The sequence below is a fragment of the Rhopilema esculentum genome, chromosome 16 (assembly GCF_057945365.1).
Source record: "Rhopilema esculentum isolate cy_ngs chromosome 16, ASM5794536v1, whole genome shotgun sequence".
Taxonomy (NCBI): domain Eukaryota; kingdom Metazoa; phylum Cnidaria; class Scyphozoa; order Rhizostomeae; family Rhizostomatidae; genus Rhopilema; species Rhopilema esculentum.
The window spans coordinates 3999566-4021480 of NC_142830.1; the positions used below are offsets into that span (position 1 = coordinate 3999566).

Below are 21915 nucleotides of genomic sequence, written 5' to 3' on the forward strand. Positions count from 1 at the left end.
GCTAATTACCAAATAATAAAAGGTTTGGTCAAAAAAGATAATTACCTTCAATCGTCTGATACCACTTCTTGTAATCAGATGGCAATCATAAAGCTCAATTCTTTTTAGTGCTTGACAGTGCCTGCAAATATAAAATATTTGCTGAAAAATGCTGATGAAAAGAAAATGATTCTTTCAGATATTTGATTTTAATAATAGCTACTCGGTAAGGTTTTATGAACAATTATCAAGGGTTCTATCCTTTTTTTGTGTGGTCATAAGTTTCAGAGTATAAAATGTCAGAATAATGATCGAAAATTTTAAGCCATGAAATCAATATACCAAATTGTGGATTGAGTGGTGCTGCTGGCCTATTAAAATATTTTAACCAACGGAGTCCAAGGGTGAAAACTAACTCTTAATAATCCGAACGTTATTTAGCGTTAATAACAGCGTTTTCTAGTAATTATGGCATAATTGAAGAATCTCAAGGGGAGAGTTTGAAGTGGGAATGGACAAGCTGTTTTATTGTATCCCTAATTGTTAAGCTGTGCATCCTATTTCGTCTAAGTATGGTTTAAAATGCTTGATTTTTCAAAGCCATTGTTAAATTTTGTACCTTACAAAAAAATTGCCACAAAAGATTCATAAAAACCTTTGCTTAGAGACAAAATGCGACTTACATAAGATGATCTAGTGAAACATCAGTAATTTGAGGACAGTTATCCAATTCAATAACTTCTAAGTGTTCTATAGCGCACTGTCCGCCACCTAAATGCCGAATTCCTTCATCCGTTATTTGCTCACAATGCGACAGAGTCTAAAAGGAAAAATAATTTCTTCAAAATTACATAATCAGCCGTTTTTAAGATCTCTATTGTCAAGCAGTAAATATGTGCGATGTCAAATTTACAAACTACCAGACTTTCTAGGTAGATCATTCTTGATAATCGATCGTTTTGATAAGGATTCGAAAAACAACTATCAGTTTTCATATATAGCCAAGAACGTGTTACAGACAAATTCTGAGTTTAAACCAAAAATCAAAATTTCACAGTAGTCTGTCAAATTGTTGAAATGGGCTGCACAGAGCAGGTGCGGACACCGAAAAGAAAACACTTCTAAAGTGATATAAAACAGAACTGATCTTCTGAATAGGCGACTTTGTGCAATAAAATATTTGTGCGAAAACATTTAACGTGTATTAAATCTCATTGAAGATTTCCAAATGTTAAACGAAGTTTTTCATTCACTAATTTGAAAAATGTTTCAGTTCAAAATTGTAAAGAGGAAAAAAACAGGAAAATCAGTAACCAATCATCTAGCTATTAAAAAGATGAGCAATGATTTACAAAACATTTTCTCACTTACCAGAAAAAGCTGACAATTGCTATTTCTTAACATTTCATTTTAAACTAAATTCCACTGATTTGCAAAAAGGAACTAAGAAATGCAAAACTTAATGTCTCAGCCTAGAAAAATATAGCTTAAAAACTGACTCTATCGGCATGACTTTAAAATAAAAGCTGTTTTAGTTTCAATAAAATTTGCAATGCTCATCAGTAAAACTGTGCCTTAAACGCAAGATTTGCTTTCAGACAAGTAATTCTCTATTTGAGAAATAAATGGAAAAAATACGTCCCTTGCTCATTTTTCGATCATTGTTTTGATCATCTTAATTGGGAAATACCTTTCAAAACCACTTTTGTTTGGCAAAATTCGACGGGAAGGGGCGACTAATCATCTATCATTTTTTAGATCATTAAGTACTGGCTGATAGTGCATCATGTAATTCAGGCTTCTTGTTCATTGTTGATTTGCTTTGAAGTTAGTGAAAAATGCGAAAACTTTGCCCGAAATTACCATGAAGAGTTTTATTATAGCACATTTTTACTGTTTATCATTGCAGAGAACCGCTTTATCACTACATTAAGTGGTTATAATCGGTCATTGATTGCACCCCCCTTGTAATTCGTACAATTCCAGGGAAATGATCTGGGAGGGTTAACATTTTGGAAGGGGATAATAGCTTCATTTTTATGTTCTTAATTCTGCTTTTCAGTAAAACAATAGTCATCGGCTTTCTTTATTGGCAAAATATGTGTAACTCATTTCGCTCATTTCCAAGACAGCAACATCAAAAAGGCTGCGCGCAGGCTGGCACCCAGAGCGGATGTAACATCATAGTAAAATGAAGATAATGTTGGATGCAAGCAGTGTCCCCCCTGCAACTCTTATCTCAGTGCAAATTACGCAATGTCAACTTGAAAACAAATCAAAGATTAATAATGCATCAGAAGGTAATTTCTGTTTGGATTTCTAACAATAGTTAAGGAAGTTCTCTATCTTACAGAAGCCGAGCAATGTTTAATAGATAGTGCCACGGCGTCAATAACAACTAAAAGAATTGCAAGATTGGTTGCTTTTCCAAAGCATAACTAAAAAGTGGCATCGGAATACAGGTACAAGAGAGTAAATCATTGTCAAAACGCTGTATATCAGAGAATTGCTTTCGGCTTGTTGCTCAAACAAAATAACATCCATAAGTAGCGTTTGTGGCTGGCCCCTTTCATTCCACAACTGTCCACTTAAATGACTATTCTTCTCACGTTTTTTATTTTGAACTGTATCAGGTAAAAATGCGCTATGCGGAAAAACGGTTTTCCAAAGGCGTAGGTAATTATACAAAAATAATAGATCGTATTCAAAAGTATCTTTGTAAATTTATAGTGATTTCCTAGAAGCAATATCTGTAAAACCCTTGACAAACATTTCAGTATCTAGCTTCTAAGAACATGAGATTATTCGGCCTTCAGCATACGGCTTTTGAGTCTCTTTCATCCCATATATGATCTTAGTCGTGTCTTTCATTTGTAATATTTTATGAATGGAAATATGACACAGGTTTCTTTACATCCAATGGCTGTACTAAGGGGTACAAATAAGGGTCTGGTCGAAAAAGAAATAAAGGTTAGGTGACTAGTTGCTTTATATCTTGTTGAAAATATAACTGGAAATTATGCAATGTTTTTTGGCGCATAATTACATAAGCAGCCTTCGAAACCTTAAAAATGTCGTTTACGGATATTTTCAATAGCAATAATCCTCACAAAGACTCTTGAGGTACCCCGTCTTAATTTCAATTCTAAAAGATTATAAAGTAAAAGGTCAAAGGAAGGGAACAAATCATTGATGATAATACATTTTATTATAAAAAAGTTTTACAAATTTTAAATATTTTTTCTGGCATACGCCTTTTTTTATTGAAAGCTGTCTGAATCGTTTTCCTTAATTGTACATCATCAAATAAGCAAATCATATTAACATTTACATTTCTGATAAATTTTAAATATTTTTTTCTGATCTCGTATCGTTTCTTTGTCTAAGTTCCAGTACGCCTTTTTGCTTCTGATCAAAACGTTATCATATTCCTCACGCATAAAGGGTGCATTGTTTGCGAATCGCCTTAACCTTTTTAGAGCAGTATGCTTATTCAGAAAATATGTCAAAGTATTATTGAAAACCCAACAGTCAGTGGTTTTTATATTATCTCTGATTGATGATCTGCTTTGCTGAATTGAGAGATAAAGTTCTTTGTCTCTTTTAGTGACAATCGTTGGGCCAGTTATGTTGAATTCTGCGTGATGACAGTGTAATCTAGCTTATGAAAACCAGACAAGCCTGTCACAGATTTTTCAGGAAACACTTTGTTATATTTGTTAAGATTAGGTCGTAACACTCAGGAGGATTACTTCCTAAGAACTTTGGCTCTTTTACTAAGTTGTGGATATAATACTTTCCAAGAACGGCTTCAGAATTGAAGAGTAAAGGACTAGTTTTAAGCCTCCAAGAATGGGGTGTGTCACAGTATTTGTGAGTCAATATTTCACTTGTTTGGCTATTTTATCAGGTTTTCCAACTGCCTATCCTGGTATTCAACTTTTTTACCTTGATTAAGCTATTTTGGTCTAATTTCCAGGAAATCTTTCTGGATTTTCAGATATTCTGACCTTGTTTTCCAGCAATTCTATCCAGTTATTAAGCTATTCTATTTAATTTTATTTAGATTAAATAACTTTACAGTTCAGTATGCAGATGAGTCTAAAAACCCCATGAAACTAGGTATATCCTAAATATTTTAATTCGTGTATCCACTCATGCCCCTTGTCTAGCGTGATAAACTGCTTTTTCAAGATCATTAATAAACAATTAGACAATAAGAGGCAATAATGTGAAAAAGATTACCATACCAATGTTTGAATCCTAGGACAGTTGTATGAAAGAGAGTTTAATGTGCTATCAGTTATCTGCAAGGAAAACATACAAATGTGGTTAGGTTAAACTGTGATATTTAGTTATGGATAAGGAACACAATTTTCCAAGAAAATAAGCCATATCCGCTGTTTTAACCAATCATGACTTGACGTGGTGGTTGGGACGCTCAATGTGGATACAGATCCTAAGGACATTTCTCTACACAAGAAAATTTCCTTCTTGGATTCGCCCGTCAAAACTTTGCTGTCTATTGCGTTCCATACCAATTCACAGAGACAATATAACTTTTGAAAAACATCTTGAAGGGAAAATTTTTATGTTTCTGAAAAGGGAACGCCACTGCAATGTTGGAAAGAGTCAAAGGAGACTTGTTAATATCATGTCAGGTTTTTTTGGATTTTCGAGTCATTCAGGTCTGTTGTTATTAATGTGAAAATTGAAAGAATTGATGTTAATTGAGCCAACCATACTTCTCAAATAAGTATATGTTGTCACGTGGTCAATTGTATAAGAATTTAAAAACAGAAAATAAAGTTATCAAAGTAAGATAAGAAAAATGAAAGTAGGACATTTCGATGTTATTTTCATCTAAAAAGTTTTCATTTGGTGGCGTATTCATTACAGTATAAAACTGAAATTCTTTCGCATAAACAATTTACCAACTTTCTCATTGCCTTTAGTTCCAAATTTTTAAACATGCTATTTTCTGTGCCTTACTGATATAGTTTATCAGTAACTATATCAGAACAATAGTTTATGGTCAGTGGCGTCCTAACAAAAATAACAGCAACAATTAATGTTTAAATGACGTCATCCAGGGCCTCGGTTTTCTTTTCCCCAGGCCCCAGAAAAGCTTTAAGTGGGCCTGGCCACTTATAACAATGAATCAACACAGGAGATACCTACAAGAACGCATTCTTCAAGGTCCATCCTCTGCAATTCGTGACAGCCCTAATCAAAAAGAAATTTCAATAAAAGGGTGAGAAAATGATGCAATCTGATCTGCGAAAATTTTGCTTTTGACTTTGTTTTTAACTTTTACACTTTACAGCCCCCAAGTACAAACACCCACCCCACTACGACCTGATGATAAAAAGGTAAAACACGTTGCAACAATTTGCAGACTGATCGACAAGGCTGTAAAACATTTCTAATGACCAAATTTATCAAAAACCTTAGTAATATTACAAATATGATAAATGTTAACTTATATACTATTGTCGAGCTTAAAATAATGCTTATGCGGCATATATCCGTGCTCTGAAAACCGCCAATACTGGGAAACCATCACTTCTATGACGTTGTCGCTTTTCTAAAATTATCAGCTTTTTGCCTTTTCACAGGATCACCATGTATGATATGATCAATTTTTGCTACTAGCACCGTATCAAGCCAGGGTTCAGCAATTTTTTCTTCTTATGTTTGCAAATTTGGTGATGTTATTGATTCGGTATCAGTATTCACGAAACTATTTGCATTTGCACTGGGTTCCGAAGTTTCCCTAGCCTTTCATTAGACGGGCAGTAGAGATAGCGCGATGGGAGATGGGAAAACATTTGAAATGGTGAATGCCCCAAATAGCAGGTAGAAGAGATAGCGGATTGTCAAGTGTGTGTACTGCTAATTCAGGGCCTCCGCCGAGAGGGGGGGGGGGAGGGTGGGGCCATGGTAAAACGTTTACCCGTATGCCGTCGTTAGGTCTTAGAAAGCCGACTATGTCGAAAGTTAAAAAGTAAACGATAGATTGATAAGTGTATTCAGTCTTTATGATTTTAGAGGCTATCCAGGGGAGTGCAGCATGATACTCATAATATTTTGATTTCTTATCAATTTCGGTCTACATTTTGCTAAGCCATCACATTATCAATCAGGAGATCCTGCGGAGAAACGTTTTAAGGGCTAACTGTAAAACTGAAATGAATTAATAGTCAAGTGCTGCCCTTTAAGCAAGTTTAGCTGCAAGGTACCTGCCAATACCCGTTAATATAAAGAATGAAGAAACTTGTAATAAATTCACCAGGTATAGTGCAATGTCTCAGCAATTTAAACTAACATTTTCCTGCGTAATCACGGCTATATGACGACGATGCAGCGTAGCCATAAAATATTAAGTGCTATCAGCAGTTGGTTATTTAAGTATTAATAGTCTCGGGGATTTTCAAAGTGAAATTCTCTGTTAGTGACTGCTCTAAAATCTAACCAACAAGGAAAGTTATGGCCAAAAAACAGTAAAAAATCCTTAGAATCTAAAAACACTTTTCTTCTAAACGCCTGCTTACTGAGTCACAGTTTCAAATATTATAATCTTAAATGCAGAGAAGAAGTTTTTCTTGATGAAGTGAAAAGGCCAGTTGGATTGAAGTATGATTTCGTCATGAACAATTGGGCGAATCTTCGCAAACTTGTTTTAGGCCGCTCCTTTTGGGTCAACTAATGTACTGTACAACTGCCTAAGGAAGCTGCTTTTAAGAATATGGAGACCCCTAGGTTATGGTTAGGTTATTGAATTTTAAACTGGATAAATAACTGTAAAAACAAAAGGAATCCCAGCTTCCCTTGCAACATAACTTTATTTCGCAAATTTACAAAAAGAAACGATGAAGCCCAAGAGAAACTGCACATAATGCAAAGAGCTACGATGAAAATTCAGTTTTCCATTGGAAGGGCAAAAAACAAATAAAACATCTAAAATTTTGGTCGATTTTGGTCGCTTCTTTTGCTGAATTGAAACTACAAAATTGCAAGACCTAACAGGTGTCTGTAGTCCCAAACCAATTATAAATAAGCGTCTGAATACGAGGCCGAGTTAAGAGCGTACAGTAGGAAGAGTGTTCAATAAATCATACTCAGGGAAAAATAACAGTGACCAAACTTCATAATTCAAAGAGAGCTTGATTTCTAAAAATCATTGATATGGTAAACAAGGACTCTAGCTGTGGTTAAAAGAAGATTTTCCAAGCTGAGGGCTAATTACCTCAAATTAAAACTAGGAATTAAAATGAGATCTTGGACAGTAAACATGCAGTCAAAAACATGAGATTGCATAATGTAAAGATACACAGGCGAATGAGGAAGATTTCTGTTCAGAAGTCAATACAGGTACTTTTCGAGAATAGGATTAAAGTTTTGCAATGATTAAAGGGTCAGGCGGCCAAGTTGCAGAATGGATACCAGCTAAATTCGGTCCGTGTTTTATCCCTAGGAAGACGGCTAGCAGCAATATATTATCTTCAAACCACCTAGATGTTTTCAATGTAGAAATAGCAGGTTGAAACTTTTCCGCATAAACATACCGAAGGTTGAGCTTCTGTATTGAACAATACAAGAATTTAAATGCCTTTTTATCCACTATGCAAAATCTCATGCCTGCTTCTTCTCTCGCTTCTTTTAGACGTTGATAAGTAAGAAACGTATTAGACAAATTGGACCTGTAAATTCACAATATAAAGACCCAATGTTTTTATATATCAAGTTGTTGCCACTTCTTGCATTTAAGTGCTTTTTCTAGCACACTATCATACAATGGAACTGCTCGGTAATCTAGGAAAGTGAAGTCTGGTGAAGAACATACTGATGTCCCTGTAAGGTAGAGAGGCTTGTCGCAGGAGATTCCAGGTAGATAGGAGAGTCTCTGTATGGTAGGGAGGAGAGTCCCTGTAAGGTAGAGAGGAAAGTCCCTGTATGGTAGAGAGGAGGGTCCCTGTAAGGTAGAGAGGAAAGTCCCTGTATGGTAGAGAGGAGAGTCCCTGTAAGGTAGAGAGGAAAGTCCCTGTAAGGTAGAGAGGCTTGTCGCAGGAGAGTCCCTGTTCTCAAATACCATTTTCTGAATTAAATAGGTTTAAAGGAACTATATCTATTTGTTCAATGTCGCGTATTTATGTTTCTAATTTTAGAGTTCTTACCCTGGTAATATATTCTTAGCAAATATTCTTACCCTGGTAAGCGATAGAAAGCCAGAGTCGGTGAACTGTGAGCATCGGGCGGCTTCCAACGTCCTGCAAAAAAGGAGACTCACTCAACATTTTCATCACATCTTCCTATTCAACAGTATAATCAACGCCGTTTTACGTTAAAGGCGACATTGGCAATTTTCATAACAAAACTTAAGGCTTTCTTGAAATCAATAACTAATGAAAACTTATCGATTTCTGTATTAAAAGCATTGGATGAATCAAGAAAGGGATAGATATGATAAGCTAGGAAGATGTTAGGCTTATCTAGAGTGTATCACCTGGTGATACGATGTTGCAACAACCATTGAAATGATTTTGTTGTTTCAGGCTCATGGGTTGATTATATGCAAAACAGAAACACAAAGTAGATTATCATTAAAGTTGAGGATAGAGAACTCCAACAGGGTTTTGTCGTTAGCTATGTCAACTACTGACCAGCAGGCGCATTGCTCTGTCAACGAGCAGATTACCTTTTAGTTTTAAATTGAATTCAATTTACATCGAAAAGATTTGATGTAACAAAACAAAAATTGGACCTGATGTGTTTTAGTTCCGCTACTTAACGCAAGATACGTCTTACAAACATAACCTTAAAAATAAAAATAATAACTGCTATAACATAACGAGCAAATCAAGATCTTATATATGAAATAATTCACGCCACATATCCTTAAAAATGGGATTTATAATCTTTTATTCAGAATGAGCTCGAAGTCAAAATCTTTATCGGTGTTATTAGTGAGGCATGAAAATTATGCGAAGGAGAGAAAGAACACGAACAGGAAAGGAAAGGGGAATCAAGTGATGCCATTAAAAATATTGTCGTTGAAACAGGAAAAATATTGGTTGATTATAGACAGACGGAGACGCAAACTAAGACGAATGTTTTCAATAGAAAGACATTTTCTTCACTTTTCACAGACGGCTCGATATTATTATTGGTCACTTCATTTTTTCGTTTCTGCATAAAATAATTATCTTTTTTCGTGGTACAGAATTTGCAAACAAAGCAAACATTTTGAAACATGCTACTAAGCTTCTTGTCTGACACTCTTCAGAGTATAAAACGTCAGAACACTTGCTTTTTTCAAAACGTCAGAACATTTTGAGTTTCCTTTTCTCAAAGCCAATTATAAAATAACTAGGCCTATTCGATTTTTTTCTCTGTATAAAATGACGATGTAACAAAACAAGCTCACAGATTGAGTTTAGTTTGTGAAACAGTAGAAATAGTTCATCAAGAAAGACAAAATGACAGGGGATTAAGTCTGAATAATGTCAGATTCATTTAAGTCTTTGCTCATAGTCACTAAGAACATATCTAGCCTGCAATATTGGCCACACATTAACACCAACCTATTCATGTGTACGAGCAGCCGCAAGTAGTGAATACGAGCAGCCGCAAGTTCGCTCAGTTGCGTCAACGCTCAGTCGCGCGACCGTAGCGAATCGACTGTGAGACCGCCTCGACGCATTGAATATAAGAAAAGCGTATTGCAAAGGCAACGAAATTACTAGTCTGTATTCAACGAATGTAATGGGTACCTGCTACATTATTTGATTATTTAATCTTTGTAAAAGAAAGGAGCAGTATTTTGAATAGCCTTGAATTCAATAGTGCCTTTATAGCAAGGCGAAATGCCGCATACGCTTCTGATGGAGCCGATTAATCTCTCTGTTTGACTTCAGTGAATTGAACCTTGGGAGACAGAAAAACTTGCACTGGTGACCAATTCATGCAAAATGTTTGTTTGCATTTCATTTCGGTAGACGCGCTTCTGTAACTCAGAACGGGTGTACAGTGGTATATGCATCAGTATCAGAATGGAATGAGCATATATGTATATATATAATTATCTAAAATATATATTTATATATATATAAATTTAAATAGATATATTCAGAAAAAACACTATCGCTTAAACGTTTCGACTGAAGTCTTCAGTAATACTTTACAAATGAAACATTTTTGATTTGTAAAGTATTACTGATGAAGACTTCGGTCGAAACGTTTAAGCGATAATGTTTTTTCTGAATATCTATATTATTTTTATTACACTTGGTGCATGAGCTTTTGATAGTAATTATAAATTTAAATATATTTTAATATTATATATGATATTAACTGGAATATCAGGCCTTGATGTATGTATGACGTTAAAAGATATAAAATCATAAGATAAAATAAGGTATTGGCAAATTATGGGAATGCGAACACTAGGGGCAGTTGCCCCTCCCTCGACGAGTTGAAGCAAGTATTGCGCCCTTTTTTGGAAATTGTGCGCCCCTTTTGAAGAATGAGAATCAGGTGAAAAAGTTTCTGAGACCAATAGGTTAATTTGCTTCAAGGATTACTTTAAAGTTATGTTGTTTATTCCAAAAATGCATCTGAAATTGTTGTATACAGCGTTCTCTCGTCATCAATTTTTGAAAACTTTTCAGCGCCCCCACTATCAACTGCCCCTACTTCAAGTTTGCTCTGGATCCGCCCCTGCCCCAAAGTCCCTCAAGTTCCCCTTATTGCGCCGCTACTGAGTCTATACACACATTTTCTATATAAAACAAACAGCAAAGAACCTGACTGGAAGTTTCTTGACTTCAATGGAAAGAAATAAAATTTATAACTTTTGAGGAGCACGAGCTCCTAGGCACAGTTCTGCTGCACTAATTACGAGAAAGGAACAGAGTTGATGGCTTAATCAATTGCATAATTTCATAAAATTACTCCAATAGATTGAAGGTCAACCTGACTCAGCTCCTCAAGGAAATTATTTACAAAACGTGGCAATATGATAACAACACTTAACAATTTTGATAAGGACTATAATTAAAAATATTCGAAAAAACATATCTCTGGTAGCATGCACATAGAATGAGTCTTGAATTTACATAACTAACAATTTTTGTAAGGATTGCATAATTAAAATTGGAATTTTGGAATTACCACTGCACTCTAAAAAGTTTCTTAGAATTATACCATTGTTCCAGTAAAGTTTCCAACCATACTGAGCCTTCACTAGTGAGTTTTTCAAAACGAGGTGTTTTTCAAAGCTTCGTATAAAAATACTTGTATTGAAAATTGAGGTTCTAATAACTGATTATATAATGAATCATTTTTTTGTGTCAAGGTTTTATCAAGATACGTTAATACTTTTATTCGATTTATAAGCAACAAAAACACTTTCTGAAAAATTATTTAGAAGTAGTTATAAATTAGTCTCATATTATCCATAAAAAATCTCAGGGGCTTTGAGCGCAATACAAACGAGACATTAAACCAGGCCAATTTGCCAGTCTTTGCCTCTGGAGTAAACTAATGAATCAAATAAACGTAAACAGTTGTTTCCCCCTAATATACATTGTTATTCATTGTCAAAATATTGACAAGCCAAAAACAAAGACCTCAGTGTGTTGGCGATAGTCGCAAATATTTAAAAGCCGAAGTTAGTGCTTACTGTAATGGTCGGACTAGCGGGATTGAAGTCCTGGTGCAGATGTCACGTTCTGAATAAATCAACCAAAACAACTCTTGAAAGAGATACAAAACAAAATACAAGAACTTTCGATCGTCAGTCCATTAGGAAGAATGTTTATTAATATCTAACAGACATTAGCCAGCAATTAATTCAATAGATTTTGGTTAAGTTTAATTGATACCGCGACGAAGTAATAATTTATCATTCTTTTCCTCAACAGCCTATTTTATTTAGCCCTAACCAACGAGGGTATTTGCTTCGTGCATCTTTCAAGGGTTTAAGACGACCATGTTTCTTAGATAAAGCAACAAGACTATATTCATATTTCATAAAATCATTGATTCATTGAGGTTTATTTAACTGAACGACTGAACTTTAAGGTGACCATTCAACTCAGGCAATTGAAATTTCAAAATTAAATAAAACGAAACCTGATTTTAGTAAGTTTATTGACCTGGCAATATTCCACAAGACGTTATTATTCTTGTGTTGCTATCTCTGATCCTAGAGCGGTTCCATAAATTACACTTGGTCGTTCATATTTGCAATTCGTTGATATTGTGGTGACATCCCCCCGTGCCGGAGACGGAAACAAGAGACGCTGTCAGATAACGCGTGAATAAATGCAAGTATGCAAACGTCAAAGAACGATTTAAAGTTGGCTCTCCCGAAGCTGTACCACGACTTGCTTCGCGACTTTGTTTGCAGCGTCTTTGAAGAACAGCCAGAGGATTTGGTAGATTATGCAGCAGAGTATTTCGAAAATATAAATAACACTGAAAGCCTAAAAACCCGATACGTGATGAAGACCAAAGCTACATCATTTGATGAAGATGGAGATGATTTGGAGGAGCGGCCAGTGATCAAATCACGAGGAAGGAGGCAAGCGGTGGCAGCCCAATCTTACGATCCAACTGCCGATGATGAAACAGAGATTGTTATGCACGACAAATCTTCTCAACAACTCGAAACGCTTAAAAACGACGTGAAAGGAATCCTGCTGTTTAAATCAATTGACAGTGGTCAACTGAAAACTGTTCTAGGCGCAATGTTTGAACGAGTTGTCAAGGAGGGGGAAGTCGTCATCAGACAAGGGGACGATGGCGATAATTTTTATATTATCAGCGAAGGAAAATACGATATTTACGTGAAGGACGGCAAAAATGATAAATTGGTTGCACAACTAGATGGAAAAGGCAGTTTTGGCGAGCTTGCACTGATGTACAACTGTCCAAGGGCTGCCACTATTATTGCAAAATCTGATGGCAAGTTATGGTGTTTGGACCAGGCCGCCTTTCGAAAGATCATTGTTACGGCACAGGCGAAAAAGCGTAAGATGTTTGAAGATCTGCTTGAAAATGTTCCGATTTTATCAGAGCTCACGCCTTATGAGAGGATGAATCTTGCAGACAGTTTAGATACCCAGAAGTTTGATGATGGCGATAGAATTATAGAAGAGGGGGCTGAGGCTCATAATATGTTTTTCATTATGGAGGGTACTATTCGCGTAACAATACGCGATAAAAACAACCAGTCGGAAGAAAAGGAAGTTTTAAGGCAACATGCTGGGCAATACTTTGGGGAACTCGCTTTGGTAACAAAAAAACCGCGCGCCGCTTGTGTTTACGCGGTCGGGCCTGTGACAGTAGCCGTTCTCGACTCTGGCGCCTTCGAAAGACTTCTCGGACCATGCGTTGATATTATGAAGAGAAATTTCGATAGCTACGAGAAAGTTCGACAGCAGCTTGGTATAGAAAATTGAGCGTTTTTATTAAAAAGACCTCGCATACCATACATTCCCTTCTTAATTTGGAAAATAAGCTGTCATGTAGACGATTTAAACGTTAACCCTAATTTTCATTACACATTTTTATTCTGGAATGTCGACCTTGGTGAATCATCAACAATTTTGGTGTTTGTTAGAAAGGCCTTGAAAGAATCATGCCAACTATCAGATTTTTCTTCACAAAAAGTATTCCCATGTCAACTGTGAAAGGCAAACCGTGTGTCCCTTGTATAAAACGGATAAATTGCAAGAAATTGTATTTTCACTGTTAATACATATCACTTTATATGCAATAAGTCACTCCAATATCTCCATTTTCGATTAATTTTTTCTGTTGAGTTTTCTTGAGTCTTTTCACGTTGCCAAGCAATGAAAATTACCTTGGAGTTATTTGTTAAATAGGCAGTAGGTGAAAAACATAAGCTGCATGGCAACTAAGTGTCAGAAAAATTGTTATTTTCCTGAATTTAAATTTTCAGAAATTGGAAATCATTTAACTTTAAAATTTCATTTAAGTAGACTCACATGTTTTCAAAATTACTCCAAGGATAGGAGGACGAACCTTTGTGTAAAAAAATTTAGCCAAGCTTCCTTTCTAGGCAGTGGCGTCACAGTCTTATCGTATGCCCCTCCCCCCTGCAATAATCCTGCACAGGCAGAAAAAGCTATAAAAACAATTTTAGATGTACAACTCCTGCGCCCCCTAGGTGTCTGTGTCCCCTAGGTGTCTGCGCCCTCCTGGAGTGCAGGGGATGGGGGTGTTGTTGTGACGCCCATGCTTCTAGGTCCCCTTTAGCATAACCCCAGAGCTACCTTTGCAGGTACTAGGACTCGTATTCAAGAGATTTTGCTGTCCTTATTAATTGCAACAACATTCCACTTTCCTCTGTAATTAATGCAATAAACTGCACTTCAAATCTGTAAATACAACAAAGAGACATCCATTTAAGCATTGATTTGGAAATTGTGTCTTTAACTTATTGGTTTCTTCCTGAAATTGTTGTTAAAATTAGAATTGAGACGAATTCAAACTTTGACAGCTGTTGAATTCTTCGCTTGGTATGGAAATTCATAAAATATTTGCCGTCAGTTGAATAATAAGTGCAGGTATATGTTTCTGATATCACAATGGGACTTATTTCGAATGCTTTACAAAACTGATTGGAAAACAGGCATTTTTGGCAGAAACCAAACTCCAAATTAGCACTCAGTTTCTTAATTTTTTTATTGATATTTCAGTGAGGGTGATTAGTAGTACGTTCGGTATCTTACAGCCGTTTCTTATGAAAACAATGCATGTACACCTGTCTCGTCACTGATGAAGCCCTAAGAATAATAATCACCGGATGAAGGCAGGAAAGGCTCCTGAAATACATCTTGATCACATACAATCACTGCCAAAAGTCTTGGAACACTAACGTAGGTTTTCAAAGGCAAATTCAGCCATCCCCCTCTCCCCCTAGAAACAATGTTGATTTACTTTAGAAAAAAGAGAGGGGTTATGGAGTACGCTTTTTCTTGTGAATTGTTTGATATTTTTCTATACTTTCAACATTGTTTTGGGGGGAAAGGGGGGCGGAAGTGGTAGTATTCAAGAAAACAAATGAAAAAAAGAAAAGCACAGCCCAAAGTGTCAGGTGTTCCAAGTAATTTTGGCAGTGATTGTAGTCGCAGGGCGTAGAGGATAAATTTGTTAACCCTCAAATGTCTACCATCAACTCCTGATCAGAATTTCCAAACAAAAAAGATCTTTCGACGGCCATTTAAACCAGCGCCACACTGACAAATTTTACAAAACACATTTCTCAATTCAGAACAGATTTTTCGGATAAGTGCAATTTTCGTACACGTTCAAGTCTGCACAATTTTGCAAAAGCTGGAGGAAGGCGCTATATGAAGTCACCAGGGCCGTCGAAACCGGGGAGGGGGGCTGGAGCCCCTAATAATTGTCATACTGTAGTATGTTTCCTTTATAACAGTGTATTGAATGAGAAGGGATACAATGGGCGGCCCCCAATATGAATTTCGTTCCGACGGAATGGTTACTGAGGAGCGGATGCCCCCAAAGTGTTCACACAACCCCCCTCCCCATCGACACCCTTATCTCAAAACAAGGGAAGACGTGAAGGAAACAAAGCTGGCTACTCATCATGAAAAACGAATAAGTTAGAGCTTTGATTAATGTCAGCAAACATGAATAAACTTATGATGTTTATCATACTAAGAAATTAAGACCATTTGTCGGCTAGGTTCCACTTTCGGCATTAGTAATTCTGTCCGATTGTCGGCACATCGCAGTCTGAATACTAGCGTTTCTCCGAAAGCCTGGAATCCTTTAAGCCTGGTTCGAATAAAATCGTAAGGGTTTGGGCGACAGTCCGCGTCAGTTTGCGTTGGTTTTCCTGGAAACACTTTTTTCCGATCGTTACGACTGCGCCGACTATGAATCGCAATGGTCGGGAGAGATGATCTGAGTTCAACTTTCCTGACTCTTACGACTCTTCCGATCAATAAAAATTTTAATGGGAACACGGGACCAATCACTTGGATGTAATTAACCAATCAAAGGAAAGTGATTTGGCGCATTTTTGCTTGCTGTTGTGTTGTTGTCAATGGGAACACTTTCTCTTTGATCTTTGAAGATGGAAGAAGGGATCGGCGACACGTTCCCGACTCTTAAGATTTTATGGGAACCAGGCTTTAAGTAGAATAATTAATGTTTTCAGTAGGCCACGCATGACTATTGATTTCGGAATTGATTGTTTAGCATATCAGTGTTTGGAGAGTAATTGTTAATAAAAACTTGAAAAGCACATAAAAATTTATTCGTTGAAGTGGAAAAGCGCAGGATGCTTCTCTAATTCGATGTTTCTCTAGTAAACCTGTGAACACCTCTAAAAGGGGTTTACAGAAAACGACATTTAGAATTTCTAAAAAGTGTCCTCAAATTCAAGGTGTTCAAAATTAACCAAACGGGAGAAAACCACAAACAGATAGAGCAGTCGTGTTATTTGCAATGGCAGATTGCAGGGATCGTAGGCGTAGAAGTGGCAAAAGTTGGGGGTATTAGGCCCATTTTTAAAAAACCATTAGAACGAAAGCACCCTTTTTATAAAAATACTATAAATTTTTTCCAGCATCTATTTTTTAGAGATTTTCATTAGAGCCTGAATTTATTCTCAAAGTATTCTTATTATTTTCAACTCTATTATGGTTTATGGGGAACATCGCCCGCTCTTGAATAAGAACCACACCTTTTTGAAAAACGAGATTTGTTAGTCATGCGACTCTCTGTTATGAACATCGCAAAACAGGGGCAGTTGTTGAAAAATGAGACACAAATATGCGAGCAAAGGCTGCGCAAAAATCTTATAATATTCTTAAAAGTTGGATGATTCCATTCCTGAATATTCTTATTAACAATATTCTTATAAAAATGAATGCATTGGTGATCTCGATATTGTATATAAGAGGCTTGCTATGAGAATCGAGTATTGGATATTCAGATAACAATAGGAAACCCTAGACCGAAGAAGAAAAGCAATAAAGGACCCGTATCAATGTAAAATGCAACAAGATGGCAAAGGGGCGCCATCTAAAGATCTATTCTTATAACTTTAGAACTCTGGCCCCATAACTTGCAAGGGCAGCACGAAATACTTCTAAATTTGCAAAATCGGTTGAACCCATTTCAAATGAACTAAGATATTGCCACATAAGAATGGGCTACTTACTCACCAAACCAATAAAAATTGGTCCTGTTTCTAAAACATCAACCAGGCAAAAACAACTGTAATTCGTTAGCAAAACTCATGTCTTTCATAGGCTATATGTCAGTCGATTTTGAACAGTTTCAGCTGTTTTTGCATATTAAGAGGTAATTTGTGGTGTTCTTTTAAGAAATGGAATGATAATTCTAAAGATGACATTTGATGGCGTCACTTTGATGGCGCTATTTTGTTGTAGTCTGGTCTAACTGAAGAAAACGGTAGACCATACTGAGCTTCAAGACTCTAAACTTCAAAATTTGCCTCGAGGAAATCAGCCTTTACCATTGCGAAGACAACATTATTCGGAGCGGGAGATGGGGATGCAGTATAAAACGTAAAAATTTTTGCGAAGTATACGATGATTTTTTGGCAGGCATGTAGCTGACAAATGAGGAGCACAATGAGGAGAACTTTTTAGGACGGCACCCCTGCACCCACCTCAATACTTGAGGTATGAATACGCTAAATGACACTATTCAAGCCTTATGTAGTTACACGTGGCTGCAGCAATTTGAAATTTACAATCTGAGACAGAGCAACAAATGAAGAAATGAAGGATATCTCTCTAGAAGCTCTTGCGCAACCGGCATGCTTTGCGACTGTAATTTGAAAAACCGGCCTAATATCGTACTGCATGAAAACACAAAACACAGTCTATTCATCAAGATAACTGCCGCTAAGCATGCCGGCTGCGCAAGAGCCTTTAGGTATGTGGAAATCTAAGTGGGTTTTGTAAACAATCTGACTAATGACCGATCTCCATTGGGCGAAATTTTTTCGCTTTTTCGCCGGCGAAATGTTATGAGTGTTCGAATTTGAAACTTTTCGCTTCCTGCGCTGTGCGCGACGTTCGCCTTGGAAGTTCAAACTATTTGAATTTTTTCTCTGTCGCCGGCGAAATTAATGTCCTGTACACTTATAGCAAAATGGCTGAGTCCCAAAGCAGCTTAGTGTTGGATGAGGAAGTAATAAAATTTATTTTTACAAGTACGCTACATGTTTCTTTTACAATACTACCAATAGATCTGGGGCGAATCCTATAGCTCATGACAACTGATACATGCGAATCACCAGAAACAAGGTGTTTAAAAGTCACACATAGTCTCTCTTAGCAACTATTGGTTGGCGAAACTCCAATTCTTCATTAGAAATAGAACCATCAAAGACAACAATTGCTCAAACTTTGCATACAAAAATAGATAAAAATAGTTGACGGTCATAACTGTAGATCTATAACAAGATTTCTGTAAGCTCCTTTGCGTTCTCGCTCTTGGTAGAATTTACGTACCCCAAACCTTTATTTGCTTTTGGTTTCTTTGTTTCTTACGCTTCAACAAATAAAGCAAAATGATAATATCTATATCCTCATCCGACATCTTGACATTCTGCTTCTATTTTGCACACAAAGCTATTGTGAGCTGGAGATTGTGAGCCTTGAATTTTCCCCTTTTCGTCAGCGCAAAAGCGAAACAATTTTGCCTAATGGAGATTGGCCTTAAGGTAGGTCTTAGTTCTATTTTATCTTGCAATAAGTCGTTTCAAAGCAAGAAGGGAAATCTTGTCGAAGATCTTTTCTTTGTTAGTGCAAGGGGGCTATTTCTGTTGCTGCAAACAGGATCTAATTTAATTTGGTGCAAGGGGGTCTTAATACTGTCGGTGCAAGGGGGAAGTTAGTTCTGTTGATGCAAGGGTGAGAACCGAGATGAAATCCTCATCTTCGTTGAAAACAGGCAGACGGTATCAACGACTGCCCAACTCTTCAGTGAATGTTATCTGGATTTTGAACTCAAACATCATTAGAAAAGCATATTTTTGCTAATGACATAAAATGATTTGCTTCAGATTCGTTGTTCAATTTTAAAATAAGTCATTAATATTCATACCCAAGAATTTCAGAAGCATCTATATAAATAATAAGCTTTATTCTTGTAAATCAAAACTGGTAAATTTGATCGAGTTGAATCTTCTTGGTACGAAATTTCCAAGAAAATCTTCAAGAAAATAACTGCACCAAAACATAAGAAACCCTACCATAACAATTTTCTTATAAAACTACAGGATCAGTTGCTCTACTGCAGTAACATGATGTTTCGGTGCCGAAGGTGGATCAAAAGGATCATATGGCGCATCTCTAGCCCTTTTATACAGCTAGCAACCCTTTCTTTTTTGCTACTTTTACAACCTTGATAATCCACCATTTTGAGCACCAATAATTCGTCTAAGGTGTGTATATCATAGTACGGTGATAAAAGCTTGCTAGGTTCTTTGCCACGTCATACAAGCATAAAATGGCTCCCTTTCTTTAACCGTATTTCCAAGCTCTCTCTATCAACTCCAGCCCCTGGTCACAATAGGCGTTTTTCTAAACCCTACAATCAAGAGCAGAGGCTAAAACCCCGCTATACACAGAACCTAGTTGCTAATACGTCGTTTCCCTTGATCAGCAATTACAGAATACCTTGAGAAACTCACAGTGCAGCTCTAAACCATACCAAACAAAGACAATGTCTTAACAATTAACAATCGGCAGGACAAAGAAACGATTAATAGGGCTTGGTGGTAGGACCTAGTTCAAATATAAAAATCTCTTAGCAAGCTAAAAAGGCTTGGAAAAGCAAATGTGCAGATTGTCACAGGGTATATTGAATGTAGTTTCCCTAAAACCTTTGTTTAGATAGCAAAAACATCAGTGTGTAAAATCAGATTTACATGCAGGGTAGAGAAAGCATCAAGGAAAAATATAATAAAGCTACCTAGCCAGTTTCAATTGACTGGGCCAAAAAAGCCGGAACGAGAGAATGAGATAGGCTTCAAACATAGGGCAAGCTTTTACGGACACTGCAGGATTCGACATACGCAGACATAAAAGAGGCAATAAATCACCTTTGAAAATAGTTGTAAGGCACTCTTTCCGAATCTTAAGTACAATTAAATCCTAGCGTAATGAGCTTTGTACTTAACCAGAAAATAAATTCGATGCCAGGAGGTCGCTTCATAGAGGAGGGATTTCGATATGGGGCGATTTTTGCAAACATGCTTTTTGGACAGTCCCAATTATATCACGTGTTCGTACTGCATACTTCATTGTCCTCAAGACACTATCAATAGAATGGATATAGTATTATGTTAGAAATGTTAGATGCTAGATGTTTTTACTCCACCAACAGCGAAAGGGTGTTAGACAATCTTCCCAGCGTCATAAAAACAAACAGACTTTTTGCCGGAACTTTTTACCTAATTAGATACCAGCAGCTAGAAACTTAAAAAGTGTGTCTTTTTCAAAAAAGGTTCGTGTAGTAGAGATTCTCCAGAGAGAAACTTAGAAGCGGGGAATAAATAAAACTTTTTGAAAAAATCCTCAACACAGGAATGACAAGGCAACATCTCCTAGAAGCACCATTCTTTGGGGCTTCTAAAGATTGTATGAGATAACAGATGAAGCTCGTCGTTTTGAGTGAAGCGAAATATTGGGGGTGAATAGATTTAACAGCAGAAAAAATAAAAAAAAAACAAAAAATGGACCCCAAATTCGCTCCTTTATTAAATGGGTATGGCATTTTATACTGGATACCACTTATGAATTCGATAAATATAAGCAGACATTCTGAAAACAATTGAGGCGATGTCATCCTCTGGTTCGTATTCTCTTTCCATTCAAGTTTAACGACTAACGGAGAAAATTTAGCAAATGCAGTTGAACAAAAAGTGGTTAAAGACAAGCGATGAAACAATGACAGATACTTCATGGAGTGGCACCGTACCGTCGGTTTCGAAAACAAAAGCCGAATGCGTAAAGCCTGGAAAACGTTTGTTGCAGAAGCTCGATTAAGAGGTTCTAGAGAGGATCAGTAGACCGTAAGATGTTTTAAAGATCATTCATAGTAAGGCGTTTTAACCAAGTATTTGGTAGACACATTAATTGGACTAAAAGTATCAAGAAAGATTTGCTAAATTGTCATGGAAATAAACTATAACGTGGCTTTTAAAAGACTCATGCAGGCCAGTCACCTGGTAACAGTATCTCTAAATCCGCGAGTTCCGGGAGATGTTGTCATTCAGAACAACAACTTTTCCATTAATACTAACTTACCATGAAGCAAAACTTTATGAAACCCAAACGATTGAGGGTATCGAATCGATGTTTCACTGGAACAGTAATATTCAATATAAGCAGTAGATGCCTTATCCAACCAATTGGGCAATACTTTTTAAATCAAACACATGCTGCATGACTTAAATGTTTTATTTTTGGGAATCTTTTAAATGAGAGAGAAAAATTGCTGCCAAATTGAAATAATGCAAACAGTTCCACAAAAATTGAACAAAAAAAAACTTTAATATAGTATATTTAGTGATGGAGCCTGTATACAGCCTTTGCTTGCAGCTATTTGGTTTATCTGAGTGTTATCTTATGGGCTGTCAAAAAGCCAAAATGTTAGAAATATTAGTATGATTGCCTCAAAAATTATTCGTAAAAGTTTCACTCAGCAAAGTATAGCATTATTTAAAAACCCCTTCGAAATCAGGAAGTCTTTAACTGAAATATGAGGAAAGTTTACTTTTTTGAGTATATTACAACACATCAATATATTTTTTGCTCGTATTATTTTCATTCTGATGAAAATTTTTCTGCCAAATCTGAAAATTTCTGGAAACCTAGCTCCAGGATTCGAGAA

At 36.4% G+C, this 21915-nt stretch overlaps 1 protein-coding gene across 2 annotated transcripts in view; it reads right to left on the reverse strand.

The window, feature by feature from the left end:
- The window catches only part of LOC135682658 (F-box/LRR-repeat protein 2), a 52717-nt gene that overhangs the window by 2088 nt on the left and 28714 nt on the right, over positions 1-21915 (reverse strand). For both annotated transcript variants that reach the window (XM_065197639.2, XM_065197638.2), the window contains exons 11-15: positions 8189-8249; positions 5161-5205; positions 4230-4286; positions 663-799; positions 46-121 (exon numbers count right to left, since the gene is read on the reverse strand). In XM_065197639.2, coding sequence (XP_065053711.1) covers positions 46-121; positions 663-799; positions 4230-4286; positions 5161-5205; positions 8189-8249 — 376 coding nt within the window. The remainder of the gene's footprint in view (positions 1-45; positions 122-662; positions 800-4229; positions 4287-5160; positions 5206-8188; positions 8250-21915) is intronic.